Source organism: Chelonia mydas, chromosome 1 (genome assembly GCF_015237465.2).
Source record: "Chelonia mydas isolate rCheMyd1 chromosome 1, rCheMyd1.pri.v2, whole genome shotgun sequence".
Lineage (NCBI taxonomy): Eukaryota > Metazoa > Chordata > Testudines > Cheloniidae > Chelonia > Chelonia mydas.
In genome coordinates, this window is record NC_057849.1 from 291,564,852 (window position 1) to 291,577,000 (window position 12,149).

At 40.8% G+C, this 12,149-nt stretch overlaps 1 protein-coding gene across 5 annotated transcripts in view; it reads right to left on the bottom strand.

The window, feature by feature from the left end:
• Positions 1 to 12,149, bottom strand: part of ARID2 (AT-rich interaction domain 2) — a 186,326-nt gene that overhangs the window by 35,774 nt on the left and 138,403 nt on the right. For all 5 annotated transcript variants that reach the window (XM_043548815.1, XM_043548811.1, XM_007063985.4 and 2 more), the window contains one exon: positions 10,744 to 10,892. In XM_043548815.1, the coding sequence (XP_043404750.1) occupies positions 10,744 to 10,892 (149 nt within the window). The remainder of the gene's footprint in view (positions 1 to 10,743; positions 10,893 to 12,149) is intronic.

The window sequence follows — 12,149 nt, forward strand, 5'->3', positions numbered from 1 at the left end:
CAGAAGCCCTCAAGGTAGCAACTGAAGGAGGGTGCCTCCTTGGTAGCTGTTAGGTCACACTAGAGGGAAGGGGAGGCCTGTTGTCTTTGAGCCTGCCAGAGATCCAAGTGTGGCCATTGTGATGGGAAGGAACCCAGTGGTTGGTATCATGGCTGACCAAACCAGGGAGGTTGTGGATCAGGAGGACAATATGCCTGATGTCAACAGTGTAACTGGGCAGGTGAGAAGAGTGGCAGGAAACCACGTCCTTTTGCTCACTTTCTGACCCTGACGATGGAAAGGGAAGTCACTGGCAAGTCAAGGGCTCTGGATAAACCCAGTGCCAGGGGCGTCAGACACCAAAAGATCCGTTGCACACCGTAAATCTGGTAGTGCAGAAGGCATCAGTATTGGTGGTGGTTGTCAGTACTGAGATGCCTGGATGCCTGTACCAATGGTGTTGGAGATGTGGACCTGACAGCAAGGCCTGCTGGTGCCCGGCGTACCGCAGGCAGTACTGATGTCGATGTCTGTACCAAGCCTTTCCCGTGGTGGATCTTACGTTTTTTGCACCTCAACGGTACCAGTACTTCCTTGTCTGTGCCCATTGGGTCCATAGGCAACCGGACTTGCTCAGTCAGTCCGGTACAGTGCGTGCCCTGGGTACCAGATGTAGATGGCTTCAGTGCCATTGGTACCGATGACACTGAACAAGTCGGAGATCATTTTCAGTTCAATCGGGGCTCGCTATGGGGACTCACAGACCTTTTCTTAGAGGCCTTATGTGAGTAGCTCATGGGCATCTCTCTGGGCTCTTCTCCTTTGAAGTAGAGGGTTGCGGTGAGGGCTCCCACTGAGACGCAGGAAGTTGAAGGGCTTACTCCATGATTTGGGGTTTGAGCCTCAGTTCTCTGTGTTTCCTGGATCTGGGTTTCAGTTGCTGACACAAGCTATACTTCCGTGGAACGTGTTTCTCTCCCAAGGCATGAACGCACTGCAAGTGTCCACCAGTCACTGGGATAGATTCCTGTTAACTGAGGCACTTTTTGAAGCTGGGAAGCCGACCATCTTCTGTCCAGGGGGGTCTCCCTTCTCAGGAGGTTGTCAAAAGACAAAGTCATTTACTTTTTCTTTTTTAGGGGGCAATGGCCAAAATAAAATGTTTACAAAGTAAAGAAAGAAAAAAGGCTACAAGGAAGACTAAAAATTAGCAATTCTAAAAGAGTTAATGATCCAAGAATGGACAGCTGAGAAGGAACCAAGGAGGGTCTGCCCACGCACAGTGGCTAGCATCATGGCACGCGAGGAGCAGCACATGCACGGGTTGAATGGACACTGCTACCAAAGTTCTCTGCTCAGCAGCACAGGGATGTAGACACACCTACAGTGGAGCACCCATAGGGACACTACTTGAAGAAGAATATCACCCTATAAAAAGATTAAAATTCCATATAAATTCCCTCACCCTATAAAAAGATTAAAATTCCATATAAATTCCCTAATGTAGTTCTTAATTCTCTTCACCTATCTCCAAAAATATATAGTGGAAACAGAGTGGTGAAAATGATTAAAGGCATGGAAAGACTTCTGTAAGAAGAGAGCTGAAAAAGATGGGAACTCTTTAGTTTAGGAAGAAAATTAATACGAAGGAATATAATAAAGGTACATAAAATGATGGTGCAGAGAAGGTAGATCATGTGCCCTCATTTAACCTCTACTGTAAAACAAGAACAAGGGAACACAAACTGAAAGGCAACAACTGAAGGAAATAATTTTTCACTGTGCAAATCTGACCTGTGGAACTCATTGCCACAAGATATCATCGAGGCCAAAAACCTGGAATAGTCACTAAGGTGTCAATCTTGTATACACCCATGCACATGCTTAACTTTATGCATGTGACTGGTCCTATTCATAGTAATGAGACTGCTCATGTGTTTAAAGATGAGCATGTATGTATTTCCAGGATTGGGATAAAGATAATGAGTATAGCCACAGTCTGATTAGACAGGATAAAAAAAATTAGAAGAGCTATAAATCCTCATGCTTCAGTGCATAAGAAAACTGCTAACCACTACTGGCAGGTTATGACATAATTGTCCTCTAGAGTTTCTTGCCCCTTACTTTGAAGAATTTGGTACTGGCCACTGCCAGAAACAAGATACTGGACTGGATGGAACACCAGTCTAGTTTGTATAAAGATTCTTATGATTCTTTGTAAAATTGTGTTCAAGGCTGAGACAGCATGAATCTGTAAGAAACAAAATTTCTCTCAAAGTTATTTTAAATATTTCAAAGTTATGTCAGCATTTAATGGTTTGAAATGTCCCTTTTACCCCAAATATATTAGGTTTAAAAGAAATAAAAGTTGGCAAGATAACAACATTTTTCATGGTTTTTTAAAAAAGAATTAAAATGCTGACTTAACTCAGTAAAGTGGCTACCAAAGACAAAGTAACATTTCATAATGATTTTACAACATATTTTAAAATAGATTATAACTGCTGCTATATAGTGTATTTGATACATGCACCTTTAAACTACCATCTAAATGCTTATTTACAAAATAGGTCATTGTGGATACATCAGGTAAAGAACAGTCACCTTCCAAAGAATTCTCAAACTTAGTATAATTTACAGATACACGTACTGGAGTTATGGTTTTTGTTGCATGGGAACGAAGAGTAGATCCACTGCTTAATTAACAAAGACTTGTCTCAAGATGCTGGTTAAGCTTTTGTGCATAACATTTGCTCATGTGAATGTAGGTTCTTTTTCAACCTAATCCTTAACCTAAGTAGCAGGATGAATCAACTTCCAAAAAGGCAGAAAGGAAGGGTCCTTGTGTAACTATAGATACAGCTATAAAAGGCTAGAAAAGGCAACTATATTCATAGGGAAGTAATTTTCCTTTCCATAAAGATATTCTCCAAGAATCTAAACTCAAGAGATAAAAATGCTAGTGGACTCTACTGGTCTGATTGAAAAAGGCAAATGCAATCCTAGGATGCATTAGGTGAGGTATAAGATAGGGACGTATTAAAGCTGTTGTACAAGGCACTGCTAAGATCTCATTTGGAATACCATGTACAATTCAGGTCACCCATGGTCAAGAAAGATTAATTTAAATTGGAACTGGTGCAGAGAAGAGCTACTAGAATGATCAGGGAAGAGTAGGTTATCTTATAAGAGGAGACTGCAAGGGCTTGACTTGTTTAGTCCAAAAAAAAAAAAAAAAAAAGGCTGAGAGGGGATATGATTGCTCTCTATAAACACATTACGGGAGGGTGAAGAGCTGTTTATGCTCAAGGACAATGTTGGCACAAGAACAGGTAATATAACCTGGCCATGAACAAATTCAGGTAGGAAATTAGGAGGTTTCTAATCATCAGAGGGGTGAGATTCTGGAACAGCCTCCCAATAGGAGTTGTGGTAGCAACTATTTAATTAGTTATAAGAGAGAGCTAGACAAATTTATGAGTACAATTGTAGGAGGGGGTTGCTTGTGATAATAGGGGGCAAGGTTCAGCAGCAATGGGGCCCAATTCTAGTTTACATCTTATGTTCCTAAAGCTCATGCTTCAGCTGGCCACCAACAGGGGCAAGGAAGGGATCCCTCCACCCCCCACTAGTGTATTCTGGAAGGTTTTTTTTAAAAAAAATCTCCTTCCACTGAAGCATCAGGGATGGCCACAACTGGAGATGGGACATAGGTGGGGTGGACCAGAGCACTAAGGTGGCACAGAAAATTCTCTCTCTCAGATTCTTGGCTGGTTGGATCTTGCTCACGTGCTCAGGGTCTAACTGATCACCACATGTGGGATCAGGAAGGAATTTTACCCCAGGTGAGAGTGGCAGTGACCTTGGTTTTTTCTTTTGCCTTCCTATGCAGCACATCGGTGAAGGTCACCTGCCAGGATTATGGTATATTTCATTTAATCATTTCCTTGCCATTGCAGGGGCCCCAAGCACTGGTGGTCTATTCTATTCTCTGCCTGTGGCACATAATAGTCTAATCTCCTGCGGGATGTAATACTTTGATTTCATTTTGACTGTTGAGTTTAGTGTGCAGGTGCTAGTGTCCTGGGATATGCAGGAGGTCAGACTAGATGATCTACTGTTCCCTTCTATCCTTAAACTCTATGACTCTGATTCTCTTCACTGCATTACACATGCTGCTTGTTTTCCAGAAATCACTTAACTTCAGTGTGTGGAGGGGGGCACAGAGAATGTGGCCGTGTCTTCACTGCTAAAAGAGGTGTTTTTTTACAATAAGACAGCTAACTCAAGATAGCTAATGATGCAAAATTCTAGTGCAGGGGTGGCCAAACTGTGGCTCATGAGCCATAAGCGGCTCTTTTACAGTTAAAGTGAGGCTTGCAGAGTCCTCCATGTCCCCTCATTCTCCACCTACCAGACTGAGGCAGGGTGGGGAGGTGGGACTAGAGGCGGCTCAGAACCCAGAAGTGTGACTATGCAGAGCCATCTCAAAGAACTCCAATTAAAGTAAGTAACTGGAGTTCTTTGAGACGGCTCTGCATAGTCACACTTCTGGGTACTGTGCCGCCTTGTGGTGCCTTACAGTAGAACCTACTCCTAGCAGTTTCCATTAGAGCACTCTCAGGCCCTCAGCCCCTCCCCATAGCATCTCAAGATGTCCCAGGAGCGAGGCTATATAAGGAGCAGAACATCCTCTATCACTTCAGTTAGTCCCATTGCAATCCCAGAGAACAGTAAACAATTAGCACTCTGACAAAAGCGGGGAAGGTAGGTAGGAAGGTGTGACTATGCAGAGCCATCTCAAAGAACTTGGTTACAAGTAAGGGCTTGGCTACACTTACATTTTAAAGCGTTCTAACTTGCTGGCTTGAAAACTTGAAAAATCACCCCCCTGAGCGCAGCAAGTCAGAGCGCTTTAAAGCGCTAGTGTAAACAGGCTCCGAGCACTGGAAGCCATGCTCCCAGCGCTCGGAGCTAATCCCCTCGTGGAGGTGGATTACCAGGAGCGCTGGGAGAACTCTCTCCCAGCACTCACGCACGACCACACTCACACTTCAAAGCGGCTGCTGTGGGAGCGCTTTGAAGTTTCCAGTATAGCCATGCCCTAAGTAACCTTTGTTTCTTCTTCAAGTGGCTCTTCATATTCCCACTTATGGACTAAACTGATAAGCAGTGCTGAAAATAATCTGGAGGCAGGGACAGAGTCCTAACTGAATAAAGGCTAAAACTCTTCTCTACCAAATCCAGCATCTCTCCTAGAGGTCAAGTCTAAAGCATAATGCTTATGAACAGAACTCCAGATAGCAGCTCAGCTAATCTCCACAGAAGGGACTTGTTTAAGAAAAGCAAAAGAAGTTGCCATGGCTCTAATGATATGTGACCATATTGTCCCACATATTAGAATCTCTGCCAAGGAATAACATTCAACAATACATTGCTTAAGCCATCTAGAAATGGTCTGAAAAGAAAGGCCATATCCCATGTGATTTTCAGCACAAGAAACAAAACAAAAACAATCAGAATGATTTATGAAAACTTTTAGTTATGTCTAACTAATAAGCCAGGGCCCTCTTTGCACCTAAAGTAGGCAAAGCCAATTCATCCTTATTAAAATGTGGTCGGGGAGGGGCAGCAAATTGATGGACTGACTGACGTGAAAATCAGAAACCATCTTGGGCAAAAAGCTGGGATCAAGCCAACAAACAACCTTATCTTTATAGAATAGTAAATGGAGAATCAGCCATAAGACCATTTTGTTCACTCATCTTTCTGGCAGATGTTATAGCAACAATTAAAGACATTTTAATAGATAAAATAATGTGAAGAACACTCAGTAAAAGGTTCAAAGGGTGGTTTCATCAGCATGTCTAGAACCAAACTGAAATGTCAAGAAGGGACAGGCTCTCTCAAAGGAGGATACATATTAGATAAGCCCTTCATAAACATCTTAATAATATTATGTACAAACAGTGATCTACCATCAAGTATGAAAGGCAGAAATGGCTGCCAAATGAATCCTTAATGATGAATTACATAACCCTTCAGACTTTAAAAACATCAAATATTACAGAACACGAAGTATGGATATTGAAGCAGGAGAGCTTCCCTTGCCAGTCATTCAAGTCACAAATCTGGGCCACTTTGACTTGTAACATTGTCTGGTTCACTGCTTCCTAGTATTAATCAGCATATTGCGAACAGCCAAGAAACAAGACTACTGAAGATCAGATAGAGTCAAAGTCCAATCACCCATGTCGTCAGATGGAGGGACTGTAGGTCCAGATGAAGAATCCTCCTTTTCTACTGAGACACAGATCTGGCGACAGAGGAAGATGCATGAAGACTCCACCGAACAGTTGGAGGAGATTGATATACTATTGCTGGAACAGCAAAGCTGAGACGAAGAGAATCATCCTCTTCCTATCCTGATGTATTTTCCTTACCACATGCTGGATCAATGGAACAGGGAAAAAGCAAAACATCTGACAGAGATTGGCTATCCCCGCCAACTCTGGAGCAGAAGAGGTGACACTTCTTGTTGAACCTTGTTGCAAACAGGTCCACATCTGTTTTACCCCATCTAGCAAATATGTCATGAACCAACTGCTTCTTCAGAGACCACCCATACATCTGAGGCAGTGTCTGCTGAGATGGTCTGCAGTCACATTGCTCTCTCTTGCCAGATGCAGGGCCAATGGAAACACACTGTGGAGGATGCAACAATCCTATAACCTTATTGCTTCTGCACAAAAAGGAGAAGAGTGAGCACTCCTCTGCTTGTTGACATAACACATTGCAGAAGTACTGCCCATTACTAATTGCACCACTGTTCCCTGCACACAAAAAAGGAATGATCTGAGAGCTAGACGAATGGCTCTCAACTCCAACACATTGATTTGCAGAATCTTCTCCTGATGAGACAATGTCCTCGAACAGCCAGATGATTCAGATATCAGAATGTCTCTGAAGACATTCATATTAATTAATCACCACTCCAAGGAAAGTAAGATGTTTGGAGGTATAATGACCTACAAGTGAAAACTTTCCTGACTTGAAAATAAACGTGAGACATCCAGTGCTGTAGAGGCCTCATTCTCAGATGGGCAAAAGGAGTCACATATGTAGTTGTCACCATGAGACCCAGAAAAAAAGATTATTTTTCTAGATGGATACTCCTGAGCATCGCAAATACACTACCTCAACTTCAGAAACCAGTCTTCTGGTCCAAAGGCCCTCCCTTGCACGAGTATAGAACCTATTAACAGAATTTTCTGAGTCTGGCATAGATTTGATTTTGAGGTATTAATGAGAAGACCCAGGTCCAACAATAGATTGGTTGTAACAGCAATATTGCTTAACGGGTCCTTGTATGCAGTGGCCTTCTATAGGTAATCATTCAAATAAACGTAAGCAAAACTATCTTGCCTTCTCAGATGAGCAGCTACCAGAGAGAGGCATTTTGTAAATACTCAGGGTGCTGCTGAGTGGGCAAATGGCAACACTTTGTATTGGAAATGGCATCTTGTCACCACACATTCAAGGTTTTTGCTATGAATAAGACTTGCTGAAATGTGAAAATATGCATACTTTAAATCGAGAGTCGTGAACAAATCTAAAAGGAAAGAGAAGGGATTATGGAGGCAGAGGTTAACAGATGCAACCAAATTTCCAAACGTACTTGGTTCCTTAAATTCAAGACTACACGAACCCCTCCAACCATCTTTCTTCTGTACCAGAAAATACTGTGAATAAACCCCCTAACCTCTGAGATGTTCTGGCACCTTTTTGACTGCCTGTCAGAAGCAATTATTTATTTCCAAAAGAAGAATATCCTTGTGAGAATGGTCCCTGAAAAGGGAGAGGTGAGTGTAATTGTTAGGGGGAGTTTCTCAAATTGTACGTCAGAGCCCTTTTCTATCATTTCTATAACCCACTGGTCCAATGTAATTCATCTCCCAGTGCCGATAAAAATGAGCTAGCCTGTCTCCAAACAAAACGGTAGAAAGGTCCTGACTGAATGGTTCTTGACTCTTGAACGTCCCATCAAATCTGCAGTCTGGTGTTTTGTGAGAAGGATAACATAGAGATGGCGTTTGGATTTAGACTACAACTTAAAATGCCTTCTCTTATGAGGACTGATATGAAGGAGGCTGTGGTAACTTTGGTGACTTTGAATGGCCCCAAAATAAGAGGACTGGGGCCCTTATGTAATGAAAGGAAGGAATTGGAGGTCTCTTGGACCCTGGATCCCAAGACCATCCTAATCCTGAGAGTCTGGCCTCAATGGCCTCCTTAAGTGGCAGGACCTGTAGAGAAGTCTGCCTATCCTTGCAGGCCCTGGGTATAAAGGTCCAACAGATGGAACATGCAGAAGGAGAGTTGCCTTCTCCCAGGCACCTGACGCACATGGTCATTTGATGCCGGGAAGACATCTGGGTATGATGCACATCATTTAAAACCTGACTTCTTCTTCAGTTCCGCTATAACCCTGACTTACAAAAAAACAAAAACTAACTACACTAAGCTAACTAACTAACCCAAACAAACAAACAAACAAACAAAAAGGAGAAAAGACTCTGGATCCGAAGATACCGAAGTGGTTCACTTCTGTCCATGCAAGTGGTTGGAAGGAACTGGGGTGGTAAAGGGTGCTCAGTCCCTTATATATCTTTGTCTCAGGACTTTGGGAGATGCCAAGAGGAGGGGTTGGGGGTATGAGAATGCTCTAACAGACACTGCTGGGAGCAAGGTTCTACCATAAGGCACCACAAGATGACACAGTACCCATAAGTGTAAAGATGCAGAGCCTCTCAAAGTAGTAGTATCGGTTACATCTTCCAAATGTACTTCAGAGGACCTTTTGAAACTGCAGGACCACACCCGAAAACTCATACTAAAAACCAAAGACACCGAGAAAGATCTATGCGATAAAATAAATAAATCACAGACAACTTAACACTAAATATATAGACAGACCATTTTTCAGAAAATGTAGCAAAACATATATTTAAACAAAGTAGACACTACGGGTCAATTTTAACAGTGAAAAGCTACCAGAATGAAGAAGATATTTGAGAAACAAATTCGTAGATGTATGGCTCCTGCAAACTCCATTGTAAAAAAAGGAACAAAGGATTACTCATCAACGCATACTGTACTCATAGTATATGCAACCCAGGCTGAATAGCAGAGCTTTTTTAAAAAATAAAGTCTTTGGTAATCAAGTAATTAATAAGGATCCTGGATGCCATTCAAGATCATATCAGCAGAGGAGCATGGCTCCATAAATACATTTATTGTTAGAAAAAAAAGAGAAGACATTTTTAAGATAGCCTGAATTCATCTTTATATAATGGTCCATAATATTATCTTACATTTATATAGTACCTGTCATTCTAAAGGATCGCAAAGGCCTTCACAAGCTTTTTAAGTACAAGAATTATATCACCTACCAATGAAACACAGTCACCTCTGAGGTGGAAACATGGCAGTTATTTAACTGCACATAAGAACAAAGTACTATTCAGAGGACGGATCCAAAACCCATTTGATGTCTTTCCATTCATTTCAATGGATTTTTATGACATCTTAGAGAAGAAAATTAAGAATACCACATCAAAGAAAAGCTCTGTGTAAGTTCAAAAGCTTGTCTCTTCCGCCAACAGAAGTTGATCCAATAAAAGATACTATCTCACCCACCTTGTCTTGCTAATATCAAACTGAAGTCACCACAGAAATTTTTGGTAGATAGACAGTAACTAGCTTTCAGTATTCCTCCATATCAAATTCATATGCCTCATCTTCACCTTCAGAGTCATCCCAATTCCACATGCTAATGTCTCACCCCTAGCTGCACACTACTGCCCTGAGCGTACCCTACATTCTGATAAATCAGTTCAGCTCCCTTCGTCTCCTCCTAAGTGTGCTCTCACATCTTCGCTCATGACACTGCCAGTTCCTTCAAACCCGTATTACGCAACCTCTCTTCGTTCCTTCCAAATCACCATTACATTTTGCTATTATCTTTCAATCATCAGCCTTCACCCCATATTTACTCCAGACATTGACCCTAAATCTGATATATTATTTTAAAAAGAACTGTCAAGAAGCATGTGTAGCAATTTGCTTATGCTCTTACACTTCTGTAATGCTCATCCAAGCATGCCCTTCTTCCTCACTCTTGTTTTATTTTTTTAAAAACAATTCCTGGCTGTGTTGTCTATTTTAGAGTGTAAGCAACTTGAGTCAGAGATTTGTCTCATTTAATTGCTTCCGAATCCCCAAAGCACTCAATTAAAACAGGAGTTTGGCTAGGACATAAAAGGTGCACACCACTTGCAAAACTGGAAATATGAGAAAGGAACACATTTAAATGTTTCAAAGCTGGCTGAATAAAAAGAAAAGAGTAACTGTTCCTATATTTGTAATGCAGAACTTCAAAATTAGGGAATATAGTTATTGTGACTTACATAACTACATACAAATATTTTAGTCTTCACTGAAGTAACTTTAGATAAAAGCAATTCACAATGTATACATTAGCTGCTTTGAAAAATGGTATTGAGAAGTTGCAAATCTGCACTCCCTTCACCTCAACTCCAACTTCTTTTGAAATTTTAATATTTTTTTGTCTCATCAGATGACTGATACAGTGTAGACACACTTCAGGAAAGAGAACAGATAATAATTTCAGGGATCACATTCCAAATAAGAGCTTCTGCAATATGTTAGAATAAATTGTTGTTAAATAAAAAAGCTATTTACTTTTTACAAGATTGCCACAGACACATGAAGTTCTGTCCAGGTTTTTTCACTTGCTCGCCATGTTGACTTGGTGTTGGATATGAAGAAGGCTGCAAATTGATCTGCTGGCCCTGTACTTGCACTGTTGGTACTGGTGTCACAGGTGTGCTCTGTAGAAAAGTTTCAAACACAAAGGGTTAAAACAACATACTAGAAGATAAAAACACACACTTTCCAGTTTATTCTATTGCTTTTTATACTACACTGTATTAACAATGAAGTTTTAGATTTTAACCCAATGAACTTTGAGTAAGTGGTAACATATGTAATAGTGAAACTAGAGGAAAATATTATTTGATAACCCTTGAATTATGTTTTGTACAGATTCTTCTGATATCTTAAATTGCTGTAATTTATGCACAAATTCAAATACTGAATTATGAATCAGAAGAACACAATATTTGGTAACTTCTGCAGCATCTACATAGGCAGCTTTTTAAAAAGTAAATTTTTTTACCTTTAGCAATAAACAAAACATGCACATTAACAATTGCTATACGGGAGTGGTAACTTTATAGTGAAGAGTCATATTATTAATTATTCGAGAGTGTAGTTTAAAGTATGAGTTACACAATATTTGGAGACCTGTACATACTTTAGACAAGGGGTAGGTAACCTACGGCACGGGTGCCGAAGGCGGCACACAAGCTAATTTTCAGTGGCACTCACACTGCCTGGGTCCTGGCCACCGGTCCGGGGGGCTCTGCATTTTAATTTAATTTTAAATGAAGTTTCTTAAACATTTTAAAAACCTTATTTACTTTACATACAACAATAGTTTAGTTATATATTATAGATTTATAGAAAGAGACCTTCTAAAAACGTTAAAATGTATTACTGGCACGCGAAACCTTAAATTAGAGCGAATAAATGAAGACTCAGCACACCACTTCTGAAAGGTTGCTGACCCCTACTTTAGACCTTTTCTGTTCTGCTTACAAGGAATATTGTTCACTAACCCAATATACCTAGAACACCTAAACTGAACCCTTTCATAGAAGATTCAATGCAGTCAAGTAAGTAGATAGGTAAAAATGAGATATCAAAAGTTACTACCACTTTTGAAAAATCTCACCCCCTGACTCTCTCTCTCAAATGTAAAATTCACCCAATGTGATTTTGTTAGTGCATGGAGGACTAAAGGACTTTCTCATGGACTCCACACAAGCAAAGATTCTTTGAGTTCCTGTAAAAAAGTTAGCTTACGTACCGTTATAGAGAATACTAGAAGCCTAGCATTCCCGACCAACCATATAACATAACAATGTGCTTTATGAGAAAGTAAAACCATTTCAGTACGGAAACCCACCCTCCACCCCCTAGTGTTTCAAGGGACTGTTTTTAAAAATGAGTAAAAATGATCTTTT